The sequence below is a fragment of the Carcharodon carcharias genome, chromosome 32, assembly GCF_017639515.1.
Source record: "Carcharodon carcharias isolate sCarCar2 chromosome 32, sCarCar2.pri, whole genome shotgun sequence".
NCBI classification, from domain to species: Eukaryota; Metazoa; Chordata; class Chondrichthyes; order Lamniformes; family Lamnidae; genus Carcharodon; species Carcharodon carcharias.
The window spans coordinates 5368102-5393630 of NC_054498.1; the positions used below are offsets into that span (position 1 = coordinate 5368102).

Sequence of the window (25529 nt, forward strand, 5' to 3'; positions counted from 1 at the left end):
GAGATCGTCCACAACCTGTTCCATCAACTCTGCACATGAGTGGTAGAATCGTTACGACACACAAGAACACCATTCGGCCCATCAAGCCTATGCCAGCTCTCTATGGACAGTCCAGTCGGTCCCATTTCTGCACTCCATCCCCGTACCCCTGCAAGTTCATTTCCCTCAGGTGCCCATTCAATTTTCCTTTGAAATCACGGTCAGCTCCACTTCCACCACCCTTGTGGGCAGCAGGTTCCACTCGCTGCATAACAAAGTTCTTCCTCACGTTCCCCCCTGCATCTTTTGCCCAAAACTCTAAATCTGTGTCCCCTAATCCTTGTACCATCAGCTAATGGGAACAGCTTTTTTTCTCTCTACCTTATCCAAACCTGTCATCATCTTGTCCGCCTCTATCAAATCTCCCCTCAATCTCCTTTGCTCCAAGGAGAACAACCCCAGCTTCTCCAACTCAACCTTGTAGCTAAAATCTCTCATCCCTGGAACCATTCTGGCAAAATCTCCTCTACACCCTCTCAAGGACCCTCACATCCTTCAGAAAGTGGAACAAAATCACTGGTATAGACCAGTTGGGTTGAATGGCCTCTTCCTGTGTTGTGGACTCTATGTAATCTCTTTAAGGTTGCTAGTTTTGTTCAGTTGGTAGCACTCTCACCTCTAAGTCAAAAAGGATATGGGGTCAAACCTCGCTGCAGGACCTGAGTCGATGATTTTGGTTGACAATTGAGTGAGTGCTGAGAGAGTACGGTGTTGTCATTTGTGTGAGATGTTAAAATTGATGTTAAAATGGATCTACTTGTTCCAGACAATGTTTGAGGTCTTGTGGCACTATTCAAAGAAGACGAAGGCAATCTCCCCAGTGGCATGACTGTTAAACATTGTCAATCACTGCTGTCCAATGAACCACTGATAAACATTGTCAAATCATTAATGCTGATTCCTGGGATAGGGAAGTCAGCTTGTGAAGAAAGGTTGGACAGGTTGGGCTTGTATCCATTGGAGTTTAGAAGAATGAGAGGTGATCTTATTAAAGTGTACAAGATCCCGAGGGGACTTACCAGGTGGATGCTCGGAGGATGTTTCCCCTTGTGGGAAAGGCTAGAACTAGGGAACACAGTTTAAAAATAAGGGTCTTCCATTTAAGCTGGAGATTAGGAGAAATTTTTCTCTCAGAGAACAGTGAAGGCTGCGTCATTGAATATTTTTAAGGCTGAGTTAGATAGGTTCTTGATTGACAAGGGAGTCAAAAGGGTATGGGGGGGGTGGGGGGGGGTAGACAGGAAAATGAAGTTGAGGCCACTATCAGATCAGCCATAATCTCATCAAACAATGTAGCAGCCTCGAGGGGCTGAATAGCCTACCCTTGCTCCTAATTTGTATGTTTATAAATGCAAAGTACTGTAGATGCTGGAAATCTGAAATAAAAACAGAAAATGCTGGAAATACTCAGCAAGTCAGGCAGTGCCTGTGGAGAGAGGAACGGAGTTAATGTTTCAGGTCAATGGCCTTTCATCAGAACTGTGAGATGTTAGAGATGTTTCAAATCACTGATTATACCATCAAATCATTAAAACATCAAGAAAAAAACCTTTTCATTTGATATTTTCTCCATTCAGGAGGAGATTTCTTGACATTTTTACGCAATGAAGCAAATAATCTTAGCACCAAAGACCTGATAAAGATGGCGGAGAATGCTGCTTCTGGTATGGCCTATTTGGAAAGCAAGCACTGCATCCACAGGTTAGCACAGGATAATCTCTGGGAACTGTTCTGACCATACAGGAGTGTGCAAACACAGAATGGGCTGATTGTTAGTTTGCTTGTCGCTATCTGTCACTATGTTTTTACCTTTTGATGGGGGAGGTTGGCAGGTGGAGAGTGGATTCAGCTGGACACCCTGCGCTACCTTCCCTATAATGGTCATTATTCGTCCAAGAGCTTGAACACTCAAGCGTTGGTTCTAGATGTCTGGTTACGGTAAACCTCAGAGCGGACAAGAATCCTGCTCTCACCCGACTGCAACCTCTGGCTCTCAAACACGAGTGGAAATTTAGGTGAACTCTCACCCCCATTTTCCTAGTCGGAAGGCATTGAGGGTCAACTGTAGTTCACTGCAGATGCCCCTGTGGTGACTGACTAACCGTGTATTGTTCACAGGCCTGGTCTCCATGTTATAAAAAGGATATCGAAGCACTGGAGGATGCACGTTATCTCAAACAGTGGAATTCCTTAGACTTTCCTTCCTCTTGCTCCAGAACAGAATCCTGGCTGAAACTCCAGTGCAGTACTGAGGGAGTACTACACTGTCAGATGAGACAGTAAACCTAGGCCTCGTCTGCCATCTCAGGTGGATATAGAAGATCCTATTACATTATTCCGAAGAAGAGCTGGGGGAGTTCACCCTGCTGTCCTGGGCCAATGTTTGTCCCTCAAATCAACAGTCTCTGTCTGTCTCTGTCTGTCTCTGTCTGTCTCTGTCTGGCTCTGTCTGTCTCTGTCTGGCTCTGTCTGTCTCTGCTTGGCTCTGTCTGTCTCTGCTTGGCTCTGCTTGCCTGTGCCAAAAAGATGTGGTCCTTTATTTAAGTGGGACCTTGCTATGTACAACCTGAAAAGAAAGTTAATTTGGATTATGTTGCAGAGATCTGGCAGCCCGGAACTGCCTGGTTTCAGAGAAGAACATTCTGAAGATCAGCGATTTTGGGATGTCTCGAGAAGAGGAGGATGGAGTGTACTCTTCTACTGGAGGAATGAAGCAAATTCCTATCAAGTGGACAGCACCTGAAGCACTCAATTATGGTATGTCTTTGGTTTCGTAGTTCAGCAAAACCAGGACTGATAAGCATGAGCATTAGTGTGGTAACCTGCCACTACAGTGAGTATTCACAAGTGTATAAACCACAGGATGTGTTGTGGTGAGACAATGGTGTAGTGGTAATATCACTGGACTAGTAATCCAAGAGGCTCAGGCTAGTGCTGTGGGGACATGGGTTCAAATCCCACCATGATAGCTGGTGGAATTTAAATTCAATTAAAAAAAAAGCTCTGGAATTGAAAGCTAGCCATAAATTGATTGTCGTTAAAAACCAATCTGGTTCACAAGGGAAGGAAATCCGCCCTCTGTACCTGGTCCTGGTCTACAGTAACCCTAACTGTTTTCAAAGGGCAATTGGAGATGGGCAAGAATTTTTAAAAATTTATTTTAAATGCTGGCTAGGCCAACATTTGTTGCCCATCCCTAATTGCCCTTGAGCTGCCTGCTTGAAGTGCTGCAGTCCCTGTGGTGTAGGTACACCCACAGTGCAGTTAGGGATGGAGTTCCAGCGACAGTGAAGGAACGGCGATATATTTCCAAGTCAGGATGGTGAATGGCTTGGAGGGGAACTTCCAGGCGGTGGTGTGGGTTTGGAAGGTGTTGTCTAAGGAGCCTTGGTGAGTTTCTCAAATGTTGGCTTTGCCCACATCCCATGAACAGTTTTAAAAAATTGAGATCGACCTTGTCTACACTCACGCTGTTCAGTGGATGCTCAGTATTGATCAAGAGCCCTGGCTGATTTTTTTGGTTCCTTCTCCTCCTACAGCCTCTAAGGCCATGGGACCTGGTGTGTGTAACTTCAATGCTACACCATTCGGGGGGCTGTCATCCTAAGGCTATGATGTTTATTCAGCTTCTTATGCAGCTAGAATTGGAAAATCAGAGGAGGACATCAGCTTTCTTTTTTTCACACGTTGTTTCCCGTGATTTATTTATGTTTTGGGATAAGGAACATTAACGCTTTGGAGGTGTTACAGATCCTGAATTTGTGCAACAGTTTGAAACGCGTGACAGGATATTGGCAGTGGATAAAATCTATGCGAGAAGCGATGTAAAATTGCCTGCCAACTCGCTATCACCTTTTCCCACTGTCACATAACGTCAGGAGCCCAAACTGCTTTTTTTAATTTGTCAAATTCTCCAGCGAAAACTTGTGTTTGTTAAATAGAAACTCCTGGGAACAAGATGCAGGTGAAGGAATTGATAGGCTCGATAGGGAGAAACTGTTTCCTTTGGTGGGTGAATCCAGAGCAAGAGGGCATCACCTTAAACTTAGAGCTAGCCCATGTAAGGGTGATGTTGGGAAGCGATTCTTCACACAAAGGGTAGTGAAACTCTGGAACCCTTTCCCCCAAAAAGCTAGGGAGGCTGAGGGCAATTTAGAATTTCATAACTGAGATTGATAGATCTTTGTTAGGTGAAGACATTAGGAGTTACAGAAGGTGGTTGATGGAGTTGAGATACAGATCAGACAACATCTAGTTGAATGGAGGTATAGGCTCAAAAGGCTGAAAGGCTGAATGGCTTCCTCCTGTTCCTTTATCCCTAGGATAGGCAGCATCTGCAGGAGTAAAGGACAGTTCATCATTCCAGTGTAAAACTGAACAAAACTGATCAAAGACCTTGACTGCAAAACACGAATGCCGTTCTGATGTTGACTGACCATCTTTAAAATCTCTACCTCTGTCCATTTACCAAGTTGATTCCTCCACAGGGCGGTTCACAACTGAGAGTGACATCTGGAGTTATGGGATACTGCTGTGGGAGACATTCACTCTGGGTTCAACACCATACCCAACCATGACAAATCAGCAAACTCGAGAGGAGGTTGAACAAGGTGAGAATTAACACAAGATAAGTTTAAAGCAATGAGGACATGTGAAAAAACACTGGTTACAACAAATAGATTTTTTTTTTCATAAACAACTTCACCTCCACCTTCTTACTCTTTTTGGGACAGTGTAGAGGGAGCATTACTCTGTATCTAACCCCGTGCTGTACCTGCCCTGGGAGTGTTTGATGTTGACGCTGGCAAACCCAAAATGGGAAGTGTTTCATTTTCTTTCATTATTGATGAGGAATGCTGCCTCCTAGTCTCTCACGTGAGGGATGCCCATGTTGGTAACGTACCAAGTTTGTAAACCCCAAAAAACAGCACCTGATGGAGAGGAGGAAAAATGTTCTGAGGAAATGGGGAAAGCCAGTACTGATTTGCTAATCGATTTATTCCTTGTCCCTAGGTTATCGACTCAGTGCCCCAGAATCCTGTCCAGAGGAGATTTACGGTATCATGTGTCGCTGTTGGCAATACGATCCTAAGAAACGGCCGAGTTTCAGCATCGTTCACCAGGAGCTTCTGACAATCAGGAAAAAATGGCGATGAAACCGGATGCGATTGCTTCTCTAAACCGTCCCCTATCTCCCTCAGTGTGACACAGGGGTTTACAGAACTGCGAATGACACCGTGTGTTTAACTTAGGAGCTTTAGGGATGAGTGATTAAGTCTGGCCTTGCTAGCTCTACTCATATCCAAAGAATATACAAACAAAATATTTCCACAAAGTTTTTTTTTGGGTTAGTTGGGGGTGAGGGGTGGGGTCTGGGTTAGAGCGGTAAGAGTTGGCCGGGAGGAACAGAGCCTTGAGATGGGAAAGGGGGTTGGGGGGGCGGAGAGCCATGAGAGTGGGAATAGGGTCAGGGGGAGAGTTGTGAGAGTGGGAAAGGGGGTTGGGGGGAAGAGCTGTGAGAGTGGGAAAAGGGGTCAAGGGGAGAGCTGTAGAGTGGGAAAAGGGGTCGGGGGAGAGCTGTGAGAGTGGGAAAAGGGGTCAAGGGGAGAGCTGTAGAGTGGGAAAAGGGGTCGGGGGAGAGCTGTGAGAGTGGGAAAAGGGGTCGGGGGAGAGCTGTGAGAGTGGGAAAGGGGGTGGGGGAGAGGGTTGTGAGAGTGGGAAAGGGGGTGGGGGGAGAGTTGTGAGAGTGGGGAAGGGGGTGGGGGGGAGAGCTGTGAGAGTGGGAAAGGGGGTCGGGGAGAGGGTTGTGAGAGTGGGAAAGGGGGTGGGGGGAGAGTTGTGAGAGTGGGGAAGGGGTTGGGGGGGAGAGTTGTGAGGGTGGGGGTGGTGTTTAAACTGTTTCACTTTCTGTTTCAGCCAACCAGTGTCAGCACTAAGCAGGGGTTAGAGACGCTCCCTTTACACTGTCCTGGCACTCTGCTTCTGCCTTTGCTTCAGAAGAAATCCCTACTGCCCCAGCATGACATGTTCCCATTCTTCCATAAGCAGGAGGTACTGTAATGAGGCCAATCACACACAACTCACAAAACGCCCTTAACAGACAGGGGGAGTTACTCAGTATACGCTCAGTTGATCTTGGAATGAGACCATACAGAACCCACTGGGCACTGTAAGAAAAGTGCCTCATGGGATGGAAATTGGCATCAAGACAAATCTCTCCCCAAGTGTCTCCCCTCCCCAGCACTAAAAGTGCCAGTTAGAAATCAACTGAAGAATATATGGTCACTTAGAAATAACTTCTGGGTATTTACAGTGATTTTGTTCTCTCTGCTTTTGAGGAAAAATTAGGACATTCCATTGGCCAAAGCAAAATAGAACAAACTTTATTCCTATCAGGCATCCTCTCTCCTGCTCCTTTGTCCAACCAGCTTTCCCCAGTCCTGGCTGGGATGCTACAGGCGATGATCCCCATCTCACCCGCCTGGTCGCCGGCCTTCACATCTAAAGGCTGTTCAACTGTGGAGGATTATCACTGACCCACCCAACACTACCCTCACCCAAGATCGTCGACACTCAGTCAGAATCACTGGGGCAGCGGTCAAGAGTCTGAACCTGAGACAGTTCTTTATTAACCTCTCCTCAACCTGCTATTTGCTAAGGCCAATTGTCACACCCCAACTGCTGCACCAACACAACATGGACTGCAATTCAACCTGCTCACTCCCCTAAGTAGCTGAACCATTGAAGATGCCCCAAGACTGGGGGAGTGACACCATGTGTTTAACTTAGAGCTTGAAGGATGGATGATGAAGGCTGGCCTTGCTAGCTATGCTCATATCCTAAGAATGAACGAACAAAAGATTATACAAACTTTCTATTTCAGCAACCAGTGTCTGCACCAAGCAGGGGTTACATACAGAATGAAGGTCCCCTACAAGCTTTAAGCCCATAAGACCATAAGACATAGGAGCAGAAATTAGGCCATTCAGCCCAACGAGTCTGCTCCGCCATTCAATCATGGCTGATAAGTTTCTCAACCCCATTCTCCCGCCTTCTCCCTGTAACCTTTGATCCCCTTACCAATCAAGAACTTATCTATCTCGGTCTTAAATACACTCAATGACCTGGCCTCCACAGCCTTCTGTGGCAATGAATTCCATAGATTCACCACTCTCTAGCTAAAGAAGTTTCTCCTTATCTCTGTTCTAAAAGGTCTTCACTTTACTCTGAGGCTGTGCCCTTGGGTCCTAGTCTCTCTTACTAATGGAAACATCTTCCCCACGTCCACTCTATCTAAGCCTTTCAGTATTCTGTAAGTTTCAATCAGATCCCCCCTCATCCTTCTAAACTCCACCGAGTATAGACCCAGAGTCCTCAAACGTTCCTCATGTGTTAAGCCTTTCATTCCTGGGATCGTTCTCGTAAACCTCCTCTGGACCATCATCTGGACCAAGCCATCTTGTTAAAATGGGAGATTTTTACCATTAACTAACTAGCCTATACAATCCTCCTGTTCATGCTAACTGATGGTGAATTATTATCTTGGAATTAACTATCCCCTGTTTTACAGCTGTGTAATTCAGGGATGTACAAATTGTGGCCTCAGACCAATCCTTACCTTTGAACCCAAACAACCCGCTCAGGCAGCTTCATTACATTTGTGCTTAGATTTCTTGTTGTTTTCACCTATTTGAATTTTATGGTGCTGGAGGTTTGAAAAGGTGTTTTTTAATTCTGTTTTTCACACTAGTGTTAAATCTTAAAGTTGGAACATGAGCATCTGTTAGTATCTGTAACAGATTAATGGGAACATTGATCGAAGCTTTAAATGTAGCCTCCTAATTTTAAAAAAAGTTCTTTCATGGGATGTGGACATCGCTGGCTAGGCCAGCATTTGTTGCCCATCCCTAATTGCCTTTGAGAAGATGGTGATGAGCTGCTGTCTTGAACTGCTGCAGTCAGCGTGGGTCGATATGTTCTATAATATGCACCCAATTGGGCCATGGTGACAGAAACCTCAACCACTCCAGTCAAATGTATTCTACTGTGAAAATGAACCACAGAAGTGCAACAGTCTGCTATGTAATAAACTGGACTATAAGTTATTTAGTTTTTATGTTGAAATGGTTTACTGTAATGTAGGGTGAAATAAACTACAGTGACCTACTAAATTATCGTCTGCCCTAGAATGGTGTATAATGCATTTGAAAATTTAGTTACAGATTATTATCCTCTGCTTCGGACCAGTTGTGCTGATAATATGGACTGGACACGAGGAGTTTCCATCTCCGTCATGAAAATATAATCATTTTCATAATATTATTGTGATTTGTTGTGAAGGTAGGTTAATAGTGGGGTTTGGATTAGTTTCTCTGTGTGGATGTGTGTGTGTGAGGGAGGGGGGTTTAATTGAATTAGAGACAGCTAGTCTGGAGCTTTTGAGTTATCAAAACAGAAGCAAGGTTTGAAATGTGTTATGACAAAGCAGTTGGCAAAGGCTGAGTTATTTAAAATCCCTGAGGGAAACTTTAAACAACTGTCATAAACTATATTTTCAATTGGTATGTTTGAGATGCAGCTCTGAATTCAAGAATAAAACCACCAAGCCTCAAAAGGCTTTTATATCAATTAAATTAAATACATACATGTGTCTACAAATTACTACCACAATAACTTTTAAACAAATCCCCAAATGAATCACTCCCAGAAACTTCACCAAGGCAACAGTAACCCATAGACGTTAAACAGACACCAGGCAAAGCACATTTGACCTTACAAATTCAAATTGAGGTTCCTTGCAATTTGGTTCCTTTGCAGACACAATTGTAGGGCTTACAGGCTGCTTAGATCATAAATGCCTCTGACCTACACATACAAAACTTCTTTCTGTTTATACCTAGCTTTCCCTTTGCATGTAATTTCTCATGGTATCACTAGGTCTTTAAACTCCACCTCTTCTAACAATAAAACCCCTTTCATAGCACCAATTTTATTGCTTGGTGTCTCCTAGCTAGGTGTAAGATTTTACTCCCTTCTTTTGAATGGTTTATTCAACAAATGCAAATGTATGCTTTACCTTCTAATTTCATATTTATTTAATTAACATATCAAACTACTATACATCAAAGCACCCAGACTACCTGGCTTTAATCCAATTAAGCCACACATACACACCCACAGACACAGACTCTACTACAAGTCCAATTTAAAATTAATTTCCAATAACATTATATACATTCATATCTCTTCATGACATTCCCCACCCTAACGAAAAATGAACCATCATGATTTTAAAAGGTGGCTTCATTTTTTAATAACCCATCTCACGCTATCGTCCATACTTATTACACTATTACATTACCAGATGCATACATTAACATAACAATACATATACAAGTCCTTGGTATCAACAGAAATCACTCCTGTTCAGTGTCCAGGTTTTTTAAAATGTCCAATTTTCCATTAAGCTTCAAACTCTTGATAATGCATCTGCAAACAGGTTTTCTCTACCAGCAACATGTATAATCCTTAAATGGTTGTAATAATAGACTCCATCTGAAAAGTCTTGCACTTTTGTCTCGAAACTTGTCCAAAAACTTCAAAGGATTGTGGTCTGTATAAACAATTGTTTCAGATGAATTGTTTGCGACATAAATTTCAAAATACTGCAACACTAACACCAAACCCAAGGTCTCTTTTTCGATCATTAAATATCTTCTCTGTTGTACATTCAGCCTCCATGAAAAATACCCTGTCAGTTTTTCAATTCAAGTGTCATCTTCTTGTAACAGTACGGCCCCAATGTCTATATCGCTTGTGTCAATGGCCAATTTAAATTGCTTAGCATAACTGGATACTGCCAAAACTGGTGTCATAGTTAATACAGTTTTCAAACTATCAAATGACTTCTGACACTCTAGTCTATTGAAACTTCTTGTTCCTTTTTAATAGTTCAGTCAGTGGAGCGACCACACTGCTAAAATTTGGTACAAATTTCCAGTAAAGCCCACTCATGCCCAGAAATCCCAAAACTTCTCTAGGAAATCCATGATAGCTTTGGCTTTCACATCTCTTGGAGCCACCTTACTAGGTCCAATGGTATGGCCTAGATACATAACTTGCGCTTTTGCAAATTCACTTTCAGCCAAATTCATCACCAAATTAGCTTCTTGTAATTGAGAAAATAATTCTTCCAGATGCTGTAAATGTTCCTCACACATAGGACTGAAAACTATTAGATTGTCAATATAAACAGCACAATTGCTTAGGCCTGCAATTACTTTGTTTGTCAGGCTTTGAAATGTCACAGGCGGATTCTTCATACCAAATGGCATGACTTTAAACTGATATAGTCCACTTGGCGTTACAAAAGCCGATATCTCCTTTGCTCTCTCTGACAATGGTACATGCGAGTATCCTGTTAGCAAGTCAATCTTTGTGATAAATTTCAATTGTCCCACTTTCTCAGTGCAATCTTCCAACTGTGGTGTAGGATATGAATCTGCTTTTGTCACCACATTCACCTTTCGATAGTCCACACAAAGGCTTTGTGTTCCATCTGGTTTGGCACAATAGGCAAACTCCACTTACTGCAACTAGACTCTGTGATATCATTTTGAAGCATGAAGTAAATTTCTTTCTGTACTTGTGATAACTTTGCCGGATTTAATCTATAAGGATGTTGCCTTATGGAAGATGAAATCTGTTCAGACACATCATGTATAGCTAAAACAAAAACAGAATTACCTGGAAAAACTCAGCAGGTCTGGCAGCATCGGCGGAGAAGAAAAGAGTTGACGTTTCGAATCCTCATGACCCTTCAACAGAACTAGGTGAATCCAAGGAAGGGGTGAAATATAAGCTGGTTTAAGGTGTGTGTTGGGGGGGGGGTGGTGTTGGTTGGGTGGGGGGAGAGAAAAGTGGAGGGGGGGGGACAAGCAAGCAATAATAGAAGCAGATCATCAAAAGATGTCACAGACAACAGAACAAAAGAACACAGGTGTTGAAGTTGGTGATATATATCTAAACAAATGTGCTAATTAAGAATAGATGGTTGGGGAATTAAGGTATAGCTCTAGTGGGGGTGGGGTGAGCATAAAAGATTTTAAAATAATGGAAATAGGTGGGAAAAGAAAAATCTATATAACTTATTGGAAAAAACAAAAGGAAGGGGGAAGAAATAGAAAGGGGGTGGGGATGGAGGAGGGAGTTCAGGACCTAAAGTTGTTGAATTCAATATTCAGTCCGGAAGGCTGTAAAGTGCCTAGTCGGAAGATGAGGTGCTGTTCCTCCAGTTTGCGTTGGGCTTCACTGGAACAATGCAGCAAGCTAAGGACCGACATGTGGGTAAGAGATCAGGGTGGAGTGTTAAAATGGCAAGCGACAGGGAGGTTTGGGTCATTCTTGCGGACAGACCGCAGGTGTTCTGCAAAGCGGTCGCCCAGTTTATGTTTGGTCTCTCCAATGTAGAGGAGACCACATTGGGAGCAACGAATACAGTAGACTAAGTTGGGGGAAATGCAAGTGAAATGTTGCTTCACTTGAAAGGAGTGTTTGGGCCCTTGGACGGTGAGGAGAGAGGAAGTGAAGGGGCAGGTGTTACATCTTTTGCGTGGGCATGGGGTGGTGCCATAGGTGGGGGTTGAGGAGTAGGGGGTGATGGAGGAGTGGACCAGGGTGTCCCGGAGGGAACAATCCCTACGGAATGCCGACAGGGCGGTTGAAGGGAAGATGTGTTTGGTGGTGGCATCATGCTGGAGTTTGCGGAAATGGCGGAGGATGATCCTTTGAATGCGGAGGCTGGTGGGGTAATAAGTGAGGACAAGGGGGACCCTATCATGTTTCTGGGAGGGAGGAGAAGGCGTGAGGGCGGATGTGCGGGAGATGGGCCGGACACAGTTGAGGACCCTGTCAACGACCGTGGGTGGAAAACCTCGGTTAAGGAAGAAGGAGGACATGTCAGAGGAACTGTTTTTGAAGGTAGCATCATCGGAACAGATGCGACGGAGGCGAAGGAACTGAGAGAATGGGATGGAGTCCTTACAGAAGCGGGGTGTGAGGAGCTGTAGTCATGGTAGCTGTAGGAGTCGGTAGGCTTGTAATGGATATTGGTGGACAGTCTATCACCAGAGATTGAGACAGAAAGGTCAAGAAAGGGAAGGGAAGTGTCAGAGATGGACCACGTGAAAATGATGGAGAGGTGGAGATTGGAAGCAAAATTAATAAATTTTTCCAAGTCCCAACAAGAGCATGAAGCAGCACCGAAGTAATCATCGATGTACCGGAGAAAGAGTTGTGGAAGGGAGCCGGAGTAGGACTGGAAAAAGGAATGTTCCACATACCCCATAAAGAGACAGGCATAGCTGGGGCCCATGCGGGTACCCATAGCCACACCTTTTATTTGGAGGAAGTGAGAGGAGTTGAAGGAGAAATTGTTCAGTGTGAGAAAAAGTTCAGCCAGACGGAGGAGAGTAGTGGTGGATGGGGATTGTTCGGGCCTCTGTTCGAGGAAGAAGCTAAGGGCCCTCAGACCATCCTGGTGGGGGATGGAGGTGTAGAGGGATTGGACGTCCATAGTGAAGAGGAAGCGGTTGGGACCAGGGAACTGGAAATTGTTGATGTGATGTAAGGTGTCAGAGGAATCATGGATGTAGGTGGGAAGGGACTGGACAAGGGGAGAGAGAAGGGAGTCAAGATAACGAGAAATGAGTTCTGTGGGGCAGGAGCAAGCTGAGACGATTGGTCTACCGGGACAGTTCTGTTTGTGGATTTTGGGTAGGAGATAGAAGCGGGCCGTCCGAGGTTGGGCGACTATCAGGTTGGAAGCTGTGGGAGGAAGATCCCAAGAGGAGATGAGGTCAGTGACAGTCCTGGAAACAATGGCTTGATGTTCAGTGGTGGGGTCATGGTCCAGGGAGAGGTAGGAGGAGGTGTCTGTGAGTTGACGTTCAGCCTCCGCGAGGTAGAGGTCAGTGCGCCAGACAACAACAGCACCACCCTTGTCAGCGGGTTTGATGACAATGTCAGGGTTGGACCTGAGAGAATGGAGTGCAGTAAGTTGCGAGAGAGACATATTAGAATGGGTGAGAGGAGCAGAGAAATTGAGACGACGAATGTCACGCCGACAGTTCTCAATGAAAAGATCAAGAGAAGGTAAGAAACCAGAGGGAGGGGTCCAGGTGGAGGGAGAATATTGGAGGTGGGTAAAAGGTTGAACGGGGAGAGGACTCCTGCCCAAAGAAGTGAGCACAGAGACAAAGACGGCGGAAGAAGAGTTCAGCATTGTGCCGAGCCCGAAATTCATTGAGGTGAGGGCGTAGGGGTATGAAACTAAATCCTTTGCTGAGCACTGAACGTTCAGCATCGGAGAGGGGAAGGTCAGGGGGTATAGTGAATACACGGCTGGGGCTGGGATTGGAAGATGGGGTGGGGACAGGCAGGGGTGGAGGGTCCTAGATGGGTGTTGGTGTCGATGAGTTGTTGGAGCTTGCGTTCCTTAGCACTTGAGAGAAAGAGAAAAAGTTTCTTGTTGAGACGTCGAATGAGACGAAGAATAAATGATATGGGACACGCGCAGCTTTGAAAAAGGGTGCGACGGTGCTGCTGGAGGGAGAGGTCGAGTGTGTTCATATGGCAGCGCATGGCACTGAGTGTAGATCTCAGAATGTGACGGGAACAGCAGTCCGAGAAACGTTTTATGTCCCGGAGATACCTGTAATCCTGGGTGGGTTCAAAACATGAGGGGTGGAATTTCAGTTGAAATCCACGTGGGGTAAGTTGGAGATGGAGACAGTCACTGAGAAAGGAGATATGGCTGTGAAAGCGGGTTTTAGTAAACACCTTGTCAAACACCAGGAGAGAAATGGAAAGCAATGAAGGTGAGCAAGGCAAAAGAGAGATATGGAAATCTTGTTGCAGAGATGAACAGAACTTCTTCAAGGAAGGCATTTCTTGAAGAGCAGTGGCAGTCAATTAAACACACAGATAAAAACAAAAAACTGTGGATGCTGGATTTGGATTTCCAGCATCCACAGGTTTTTTTGTTTTTATGATGTATAGCTAAATCTGCCTTCCCCAATTTATTCCCACAAAAGGTTTGTGTGACTACAATAGCTTTTCTAAATCACTTTGACACTTGTTTGGAAGGTAACTCAATATCTCATTTAAACTTTCAAGTATCCCCTCATTATCCAATCTGATTAGAAGAAAATCAATTTCAGAGTCCTGTACTTCTACCTCTTTCTCACCATCCACCATCACTAATACTTCTTCTTGTTCCTCTTCCCTGTCAAAGTACACTTTAAGCATATTTACATGACACACCCTCTGCTTCTTTCTTCTATCCAGAGTATTTATTAAATAATTTACTTCACTCAATTTATTTTCAATCCTGTAAGGCCCACTAAATCTTGCATTCAATGAATCACCTAGTACTGGTAACAAATCTAGTACTTTTTCTCCAGAAACAAAACTGTGAGCTTTAGCATTTTTATCTGCCTTCACTTTCCTCACTTGCTGTGATATCTTTAAATGTTCCCTAGCCAACTCACATGCTCTGTTCAATCTTTCCCTGAAATTTGATACGTAATCCAGGAGAATAGTTTCTGAATTTTGACTCACCAATTTCTCAAGAATCAATTTCAGTGGTCCCCTTACTTCATGACCATAAACTAGTTCAAAACAGCTAAAACCAGTAGATGCATTAGGAGCATCCCTAATAGCAAATAATAAGAATGGAATTCTCCTGTCCGAATCCTGTGGCTAATCCTGACAGTAAGCTCTCATCATGGTTTTTAAAGTTTGATGCCATCTTTGCAAAGTCCCTTGTGACTCCAGATGATCAGTCCATGTCCAAATTCAGCAAGACCTGGACAATATCCAGCCTTGGGCTGACAAGTGGCAAGTAACATTCACACCACACAGATGTCAGGCAATGACCATCTCCAACAAGAGAGACTCCAACCATCACCCCTTGATGTTCAATGGTATTACCACCACCGAATCCCCTAGTATCAACATCCTGGGGGTTACTATTGACCAGAAACTGAACTGGACTAGCCATATAAATACTGTGGCTACAAGAGCAGGTCAGAGGCTAGGAATCGTGCGATGAATAACATCTCCTGACTCCCCAAAGCCTGTCCACCATCTACAAGGTACAAGTCAGGAATGTGATAGTATACTCCCCACTTGCCTGGTTGAGTGCAGCTCCTACAACACTGAAGAAACAGTACACCGTCCAGGACAAAGCAGTCCGCTTGATTGGCACCCCATCCTCAAAAATTCACTCCCTCCACCACTGACACTCAGTAGCAGCAGTGTGTACCATCTACAAGATGCACTGCAGGAATTAACCAAGGCTCCTTAGACAGCACCTTCCAACCCCACGATCACTACCACCTAGAAGTTCAAGGGCTGCAGATAGGTGGGAACACTACCACTTGTAAGTTCCCCTCCAAGTCACTCGCTATCCTGACTTGGAAATATATCTCTGTTCCTTCACTGTCGCTGGGTCAAAATCCTGGAACTCCCTTCCTAACAGCACTGTGAGTGTACCTACACACATGGACCGCAGCGGTTCAAGAAGGCAGCTCACCACCACCTTCTCAAGGGCAACTAGGGATGGGCAATAAATGGTGGCCCAGCCAGCAAAGCCCACATCCTGTGAATAAATAAAAATTTACAAAATGATAAGCTGTTAACTCGAATTATTTTATCCCCAAATTGTTCATTACTTCCTTAAATAGCTGTGACTTGAAATTTGAAATCTTTCTGATTTTATTTCTTAAGGAAGCCATATCTTGTAAAAAAATTAATTAGTTCCTCCACAATCTTCTTAGTTGTAATATTTCTTAGAGATATTGCTTCAAGAAACCTGGTAGACACATCCATTATTGTCAGTAAGTAATAATTTCCCCTTTTAGTTTGAGGGAGGGGTCCTACACAATCAATCTTAACCCAGTAAAACGTTGTTCAAATGCTGGTATTGGGAATAAAGACGCCAGCTTAATCATTGCTTATAGTTTCCCTGTTACTTGACATGTATGACAGGCTCTACAGAAATTGACTACAGCCCTATGTAATCCTTGCCAAAAAAAACCTCTTTTCCTGTGTTTTACTAATTTCTAAATTTCCGCCTCCCTCCATTGGAATATTTTGAACAATCCTTAGAATCTCATTTCTATACCCTAATGGGATAACAATCTGACGCACCTCACTCCAGCTTTCACTTGCTGAGATATGAACTGGCCTCCATTTTCTCTTTAAGATATCTCCCTTAAGGTAATAACATACTGGAATAAATTTTGCTTCTGTTTCTGAATAAGCTTTCTGATATAACTGTTTTAATTGCAAATCATTTTTCTGTAACTCCACTAACCTCCTTGAGTTAAACATTTCGGCTGAATTGTCCTGTAGTCTTTCCTCCTGAACAATGTTATCAAACACAGTGCCAGCTAATTGGATTTTAGCACCTTTTTGCCTTTGAACTGTCTTGCCTGCCCTTGTTGTTTTTCTGGTTTCAATCTATGAGCCAGAGATCTCGTTACCACACAATCTGGAAACAATCCAGGATGCTCCTTCTGTAACACTTCTACAGGCTGCTCAACTACCATAGGCATCACCCACATTTGTGACCCAGCTATATCATTACCCAGAATAAACTGAACCCCTGCAATGGGCAATTGTTCCAGTACTCCAACAATAACTTCACCTGTCCTCCATTTGCTCTTTAAATTTACCTTCCACAATGGAATAGATTTAGCATCTCCATGAACTTCACTTATTATCACCTGCTCCTGCAATACTCCCTCTGAGCAACAAATATCACTATCCCACCACATTAATGATTTACTAGCCTATGTCTCTATCCTTTTCCAATTTAAAAGGGTGACAATAAACGGTTTAGTTCTGTGAACTAACTCATAATCACAACTATCTCTGCTGCTTGTCTTACAGTTTGAACCCTCTGTTCCTCCACATGATTTCTCACTACCAAAGGGATTGAGTCTTTAAATTCTTCCAAAAGAATTACATCTCCAAGAACTGAATATGTTGTCTCTATTTTTAATGCCCTTATCCACCGGTCAAAATTATTTTGTTTTACTCTCTCAAACTCAATATAAGTTTGTCCAGGCTGTTTTCTCATATTCCTAAATTTCTGCCTGTATGCCTCAGGAACCAACTCATATGCACTCAAAATAGCCTTTTTCACCACATCATAATTCACCAATACTTCTTCAGACAACAAAGCATACACCTCATGCGCTCTACCCAGCAACTTAGACTGTAAAAATACTGTCCAGTACTCCTGTGGCCATTTCACCTGTTTAACTAGCTTCTCCAAGTGAAATAAAGAATGCTTCAATATCTTTTTCTTCAAACTTCGGAAGAGCTTCTACAAATTTAAATATCTCTCTACTGAGTTTTAGGTTGAAGGTTTCTTCATCATCAGAACTCTCCTCTGAATCTGAGGTCTCTTTTTTAACATCCAGCCCTTTGAGCTGATGTTCTCTGTCTCTTTCCTTGATTCTCTCTTCCATAGCTAACTTTTCCCTCTGGAGGTCAAGTTTTCACATTCCCATATCTTTTGAAATAATCTTTCTTTTTCCCCTTCTTTTTCTGCTGCCTCTAGTTCCAGTTTTTTTTCCAATTCCTTTGCTTGTTCAAATTCAAGCTTCTTCATTTCGAACTGAAGTCTCACTACCTCCTGCTGTGACTCACTAGTGTCAGGTATCACTTCCAACTTCAAATGCTGTGCTATCACTTCAATTATATCTGCTTTCCTGGCCTCCACAGGTAACCCCAATTTTAACTTATCTACCAACTCTGTTAACTTATCCTTGGATATTTTTTGTAACCCAATCAGAGTCATAACTTCTGCTCCCAGACAAGTCTTAGCAATTGCCAAAGCCATCTTGCAGTCTCACCGCTTCTAAAAATACCTCACCAACTCCTGAATTCAAAGTGCTTCTCATATTCGTAACCTTGAGATTCACCAATTCCAAACCAATCAAGGAATTACAAATATTATCCCACCAAGAGCCCCAATTGTTCTGACACAGCTGTTGGTAAAAGCTGAGTTATTTAAAATCCCTGAGGGAAACTTTAAACAACTGTCATAACCTATATTTTCAATTGGTATGTTTGAGATGCAGTCTGCATTCAGGAATAAAACCACCAAGCCTCAAGAGATTTTTTTTATATACATTAAATTAAACATTTATTAATTTAACAAGAAATTCAACACATACATGTGACTACAAATTACTACCACAATAACTTTTAAACAAATCCCCAAATTAATCACTCCCAGGTAAATCTTCACCAAAGCAACAAAAACAGACACCAGACAAAGCACATTTGGTGGGAGTGTCGTTTTAATGTGACAAAATACATCCACAGTTATCCTTAGAAATATGATCAAAAGATTTTTTAAAAGGAACATAAAAATGTATGAGTTTAAAATGGTGATTGAATTAGGTAGACTCACTTTGGTCCAAATATCCTTGCTGTCTAACTTTGCTTCACTGAAAGACAACATTTGGTTCTGTGTGCATTGCTACAGGAGATTGATTATTATATGTATATTCACCCAATTCAAAACCTTCTATGAACTACAGCACTGGGTGTCCGACAGAAAAGACCTCTGCAAGTCAACACAAGTCCTAGCGTACGTAGCAGTAATTGTCACCACACTCCTGTACTGCAGTGAAACGTGGATGTTGCATATGTGACACATAAGAATGCTTGAGAAATTCCATCACTCATGCCTCCACCACATCCTCTGAATTCGATGGTATGACCAGCGAATAAACACTGGTGTCCTTCTTGAAGCCAGTTCCAAAAGCATTCAGGCAAAACTCCTGCAAAATCAACTTCAATAGACTGGACGCTGTATCCAGCTGTCCAAAAAGCATTTCCCTGCCAGGGCCTGTTTTTTCAACTCTCAAATGGGCAGTGTACCAGGGGAGGACAAAGAAAATATTTCAAATGCTGTACCTGAAGCACGGCAGCATTCGCATGACTGGGAGGAGCTAGCTCCCAATCGTTCAAAATGGCAACAACTTGCCCATCAAGCTGCATCAGGCTTTGAGTTGCAACGTCTTAATGTTGAGGTAGAGAAGGAAAGAAAAGGAAGCAAATCCTGCACTCTGGACCCCAATACCTCATGGGATGTCTTGCCTCTTGTGCCCAAAGATCTGTGGGCCAAGAGTCAGCCTGTTCAGTCACGTGAAGACCCATGGCAGGAACTTGCAACCTTGCCATCCTCGGACCTAAGGTCAGCCCCAACGATGACGATTCACCCAATCGCGCACAATGGGCACTGGCCATGGCGCAATGGGTAGGACTCTTGCTTCTCAGTCAGAACATCATGGGTTCAGAGACTTGAGCAGAAAATCCACGCTAATACTCCCAGTGCAGCACCGAGGGAGTGTTACACTGTCAGAGGTGCCACCTTATCAGTGCCATCAGGTGAGACATTAAACAAGGGCTCCTCTGCAGATGGACATGGTATCTCCCATGGCATCGTTATCCTGACATTGTCTCAGCGAAAATCATTTAAAAAAAATATCTGGCTACTTTTACATGGGTATATTGGGATTTGCTGTGTGTAAATTGGCTGCTTCGTTTCGGACAGTGACTACATTATAAAAAAAAATACTTCTTTTAGCTGAAGAATGCTTTGGGATGTCCTGAGGTGGTGCCAGGCGTTCGAGGGACGTAGTCCATTCAGCCATGGGGGAGGGGCTGCTGTCTGCTCCTCCAAGCCGCTAGGGGCGCTGTAGCGAGCCCGCTGGACTGCGCAGTCTCGGTGCCGGGCCCGCTGGACTGCGCAGTCTCGGTGCCGGGCCCGCTGGACTGCGCAGTCTCGGTGCCGGGCCCGCTGGACTGCGCAGACTCGGTGCCGGGCCCGCTCACGGTGCAGGGTCGCTGAGCCGAGGAGAGTCTTCGGCTGCCCGGCTCCCCCCCCCCCCCCACCCAAGGCTGTTCCCCGAGGCCCGGTCGCTGTTACAGGAGAGAGGAGCCTGGTGCCCCGGCCTCGAGCTGTCGGGGAGCCCAGGGGCGATCGGAGCCATGTCCCTGCGCGGCCCGGGGCTGGGATGCGGCCGCTGAGGCCGACCCCCAGGAGCGGCACCGGGAGCGCGGGGCCTCGGGACACCCGCAGGATGAAGCTCAAGAAGCAGGTGACGGTGTGCGGCGGCGCCATTTTCTGCGTGGCCGTCTTCTCGCTTTACCTGATGCTGGACCGGGTGCAGCACGATCCGGAGCGGAGGCAGAGCGGAGTCAGCTTCCCCCGGGTAAGAGTAACACAGGGAGAGGGGCGGGCGGGGGGTGGGGGGGCCCCTGGGGGTGGGTGGTGGGGGTGAGAGAGCCCCTGGGGGGGGGGGGGGGGGGGCTGGTGAGAGAGCCCCTGGGGGGGGGGGGGGGGGGGGGGGGGGCTGGTGAGAGAGCCCCTGGGGGAGGGGGGGGGTGATGAGGGAGCCACTGGGGGTTGGGGGTGGGGGGGGGGGGGGGGGGGGGTGGCTGGTGAGAGACCCCCTGGGGGAGGGGGGGTGATGAGAGAGCCCCTGGGGGTGAGGGGGGGGGGGGGGGGCTGGTGAGAGAGCCCCTGGGGGTGGGGGTGGGGGCTGGTGAGAGAGCCCCTAGGGGTGGGGGTGGAGGGGGCTGGTGAGACAGCCCCTGAGAGGGGGTGAGGAGGCTGGTGAGAGACTGGGTGAAGGGGGGGCTGGTGAGAGAGCCCCTGGGGGAGGGGGGGGTGATGAGGGAGCCACTGGGGGTTGGGGGTGGGGGGGGGGGGGGGGGTGGCTGGTGAGAGACCCCCTGGGGGAGGGGGGGTGATGAGAGAGCCCCTGGGGGGTGAGGGGGGGGGGGGGCTGGTGAGAGAGCCCCTAGGGGTGGGGGTGGGGGCTGGTGAGACAGCCCCTGGGGGGTGGGGGTGGAGGGGGCTGGTGAGACAGCCCCTGAGAGGGGGTGAGGAGGCTGGTGAGAGACGGGGTGAAGGGGGGGCTGGTGAGAGAGCCCCTGGAGTGGGGGGGCGGGGAAGGGGGCTGGTAGGCCCCAGGGGGAGAGAGGGGGATAAGGGTGGGAGAGATCCTGGGGTGGGTGGTGAGGGAGGGAGTACCCCCCGGGCGGGTTGTGAGGGAGAGATCAGGGCGAAAGAGGGGTGGTGAGGGCTGGAGAAACCCCGGAGTGGGGGGTGGTTTGCGGTTAAGGGAGGACGGAGAGTCCTGTGGGGGTGGGGTGGTGGTGACGGCGGGAGAGACCCTGGAGGAGATGTGAAGGAAGGAGTGATCCTGGAGGGGGACAGAGTGCAACCCCGGAGAGACCCTGGGTGGGAGGGGGGAGAAACCCCAGATGAGAGGGAGGGAGAGACCCTAGGGGAGGGGGTAGGGGAGAGGGAGGGAGAAAGAGAGAGACCCTGGGGGTGGTGGCGAGGAAAGGAGGGACCCTGGAGAGGGGGAGGGAGGGAGGGAGAGTCACTGGGGGCAATAGAGTGATGGAGAGACCCTTGGACGGGGGGGCAGAACAAGAGAGTGAAGAAGAGACACTGGGGGTGGGGGCAAGGGAGGGAGAGACACTGGGGGTGAGGGAGAGGGAGGGAGCGACACCGTGGGTGAGGGAGAGGGAGGGAGCGACACCGTGGGTGAGGGAAGAGGGAGGGAGGGAAAGACCCCAGTTGCGGTTTGGGGGGAGGAAATGGACGGAGGACCTGGGGGGTGTTGGGGGAGAAGAAGTGAAACCCTGGGGACGGGGTAGAGAGATCTTTTTCTCCCCTGAACCTCGGGATGCTATAAGCAATTCTATACCTCTGCCTGTGGCACTGAACAACACAGTCCAAGGATTGAACCTGTGTGTGTGCGACTAAGTGCTGATTATGTGGACCGTTTATCTTTGAATCTCGCCCCTGAACTTGTGAACAAACTCTTTATACTGAATGGACAAAAGGGTTGGTCCATCGCTGATGTAGTGACACAATCACTAGCAGGTGAATAAATCTGTCTTTAAGTAGATACGATGGAGTTCTTAGTTTATAAAAGCATTCTTGGATGTACTGTTTATGTGCTACATATAGTGAGCTACTGATCCATATACCCAGTGCTATTCATTCCAATGTAATAGTGCATAATGAGTCTAAACTCATTTCACCCCTCTTCCTCCCAGAATCTTTCTGTGCTGCGGTTTTGGGACCAGTCTCCTGTACCTTGTCTAAGTGACCACTCTGTGTGAGCTGACAGTAAGTGTAGGCAGACTGATTGAGTGGGGAATGTTACAACACAGGAGTTGCTGAATAACCCAGACTAATTTGTTGATTATCTCTGCTCCCTGCAAGTGTGCTGAGGTTAGTTTTCATGCCAGACCAGGAGTTGGGTATTCTACTTCATATGGCTTTAGTGCTGCACCAGACGTCCCTTTACTGCTTATGCTGATGCCCAGTATTAAATTCCGGGCTCAGTATCTGATTATTCTGGTGCTCGATTTAATAAATTCATTCCTCGTAAGTGTGCAGCCTTTGCCTTTTACTGTCACAGTCCCTTTTCATACTGGCTTTCTGTGATTAAAAAGCTTTGTGCAAGTTTGAGTAATCATACAGTGCAGATTTTTTTAAATAGCAAATAGGTGGGGATAATAATGGGCTGGGTGGGGAAATGAGTGGTTAACATGGCTGCTCCTCGCACTGCCCGATATTTGGATAAACTGGTCATGGAGAGAAACTCATCAGTCAGCTGCGATGTATCTCTCTATGTATCAGATATACAGAGCATTAGTCTATTTAAAGCACTGTCAGAATCCTGTGAGCTGCATTGTCCTTTCTCCTATTAGAACACCTATTTGTGATTACCTCCCCAGGGAAGCTTCTCTGACCTTTAGTAGCTAACTGATTGTGTTCTCCAAAGTGCTGCCCACTTATTGAATCATAGAATGATACAGCACAGAACGAAGCCCATTGTGTCTGTTTGAAAGAACTGTGCAATTAGCTGAGCTGATGAGCCAATGCTCATAGTGCAGAGAGTTATTAAGAGTAGAAGTTCAGAATGGATGTGTGTGGTGGTGAGGAGATTAAGGGAGGTAAGGGAAGTTTTGAACCCCAGAGTGGGTGAACCAATACAGAATGCAGGGATATTTGGAGCACAGCATGTGTGAGGGAGGATCCTGGTCATGATGTGCATTACTACATGCTAGGGTCATTGTGTGTAAGTTAACATCCCATAATAGAAGCCATTGAGATTTTCTGTTTCCATGCTGCAGAAACCTGTGAATAATGAATGACCATATAGTCTAGGCACTGGGCTAGTGGTGGGCTCCTCTGATTAAAACCATACCTTTCATTTTATACTTTTCAAGCTGCAGTGTCTTATTCTTGAAGCGGCTGTTGATGTTTTCCATGCCAATTGTGGCCTGTTGCCAAGTGTCAGCCAACAATTTATTTCAAGGTCTTAAAATACAATGTCAGGATCCGGATATGGTTTCAGTGAGACCGCATATGGGGCACTGTGTGCAGTTTTGGTCTCCACGTTTAAGAAAGAATATGCTTGCATTGGACGCAGTACAGCAAAGGTTCTCGAAATTGGCCCCTGGGATGAGGGGATTATCCTATGATGAAAGGCTGAGTAAATTGTATCTATTTTCTTGAGTTGAGAAGAGTGAGAATCTCATTGAAACCTACAAAATTCTGAAGGGATTGATTGTTTCCGCTGGTCGGGAATCTAAAACACAGGGCCACGGTCTCAGGATAAGGGCCAATCATTTAGGACTGAGATGAGAAATTTCTTTGCTCAAAGGGTTGTGAAGCTTTGGAATTCTCTGCCCCAGAGGGGTGTGAATGCTCCATCACTGAATACATTTAAGGCTGGAATAGACAGATTTTTGGTGTCTCAGGAAACCAAGGTTTATGGGGAATGGGCAGGAAAATGGAGTTGAAGCCCAGGATCAGCCATAACCTTATTGAATGATGGCGTGGTCTCAATGGACCAAAGGGTCAACTCCTCCCATTTCTTCTGTTCTTGAGTAATTAAACTGCATTTAGCTGGCAGGGTGACTAATCTAAGAATTGTTAACAGCAAATCAAATAAGTGTCAGATTTTTCAAAATGAATTGCATACGGTACATTGGGTACATTTTCATTTTAAGATGGATGTTTTATTGCAAATACTGCGTGGCCATAGATGTTTCTACAGCTTAAAAAAGTGCTTTTCTTTGGGAGAGTTTACTAGCATTAGAGTGACTAGCTGTCCGAGAGGAAGATAAAGTTGTAGCTAGAAGAAAGGAAGAGAGAGCCTGTGCAAGGGACAAATCATTAAATCTGGGCCGCAAACCTTGGTTTATGAAGACGTTGGAGAATGGGCCAAGAATCATTACTTTTAATTTTTAAAAAAACTAAACAATGCAGAATCTGCATTGTATCCTTTTTTAGGGAGCTGGATTGGAGGGGGTGGTTGGGGGGGTTGGCTTGGATGATTCTAAGGACATAAGTATTGTATAATGTAATTTATGGCCTAATCTGCTGAGGTAGACTTGTGTGCCTTTAATGCTGCAGAGTCTAATTGGTGTTAAGTGGGTCTCAGGTCATTCAGCGTTTAATTGTTGCCTCCTGTGGAGTAAACTGCAGATTGGGAAATGCTTGTAAATTTCAGGTGCCAGGCCATAGCACCCCGCATTAAGTAAAGCTTACATGAGGGTAAAATGCTTTGAAACTGACTATCTTGTCTTCTCTTTAAATGAAGTGTTGGACCTGATGCTTGCATAGAGTTCTGCATTTCCACCCAGAGAATGACGTGCCACAAGCAGTACAGCTTGGATCCATGGGCTTTGCATTGTTTTGCCCAGGCACAGCTATCAGACCAGTACCTGAGTTATCAATTATTATTTTAGGAGTCATTTTGGGTAGTTGTCCGATAGATTTTACTTTTGGCCATTCTGAATGGCAGCAAATTAGGAGGGCAAAACTGGAGTCGAATCCTTAACAGTGTAACGTTTCTTTTCTTCCCCCTTTTTGTTTTTCCTATGCAGAGTCAAATCTCGGTGCTGCAGAATCGCATTGAGCAGCTGGAGCAGCTTTTGGAAGAAAATCACCAGATAATCAGCCACATCAAGGACTCTGTGCTGGAGCTGACGGAGAATGCAGGTGGCCTCCCAGGCCTGCTCGCTTACCAGGGAAATGGTTCTTGGGCTTTACCCACGGACAATCACCAGACATTTCTCTCTGTGTCGCCTCAGGATTGCCAGTTTGCCCTTGGGAATAAAGGGCAAAAAACAGACCTACAGGTAGGGAAACCTGATGAAACAGTGATCCGCTAGGCTGTGCCTGCTAATCTGCATGGATCAATGGCACCATCTTTTATCTAAAGCCTTTTTGACAAGATAAGATTCTGATTACGAAGGGGGAGAGAATCGTCTTAATTTAAAACTGACAGCATTCAATGTGACTGCAATATTTTATCCAGGTTTCATAATCTCTTATTCTCTTCACTCCACCTCATTCCCACCCC

The 25529-nt window shown here is 45.6% G+C and overlaps 2 protein-coding genes across 6 annotated transcripts in view; both read left to right on the forward strand.

Annotated features, from left to right (window-relative positions):
* The window catches only part of fes (FES proto-oncogene, tyrosine kinase), a 42902-nt gene extending 37487 nt beyond the window's left edge, over nucleotides 1–5415 (forward strand). For all 4 annotated transcript variants that reach the window (XM_041178161.1, XM_041178159.1, XM_041178158.1 and 1 more), the window contains 4 exons: nucleotides 1617–1740; nucleotides 2639–2796; nucleotides 4527–4649; nucleotides 5053–5415. In XM_041178161.1, the coding sequence (XP_041034095.1) occupies nucleotides 1617–1740; nucleotides 2639–2796; nucleotides 4527–4649; nucleotides 5053–5195 (548 nt within the window). In that variant the 3' untranslated portion in view covers nucleotides 5196–5415. The remainder of the gene's footprint in view (nucleotides 1–1616; nucleotides 1741–2638; nucleotides 2797–4526; nucleotides 4650–5052) is intronic.
* A 14604-nt stretch (nucleotides 5416–20019) lies between these two features.
* man2a2 (mannosidase, alpha, class 2A, member 2) overlaps nucleotides 20020–25529 on the forward strand; it is a 36978-nt gene continuing 31468 nt past the window's right edge. Inside the window, exons 1-2 of one of the 2 annotated variants that reach the window (XM_041178517.1) lie at nucleotides 20020–20339; nucleotides 25051–25305. In XM_041178517.1, coding sequence (XP_041034451.1) covers nucleotides 20142–20339; nucleotides 25051–25305 — 453 coding nt within the window. In that variant the 5' untranslated portion in view covers nucleotides 20020–20141. The remainder of the gene's footprint in view (nucleotides 20340–25050; nucleotides 25306–25529) is intronic. The other variant, XM_041178518.1, reaches the window with a different exon arrangement.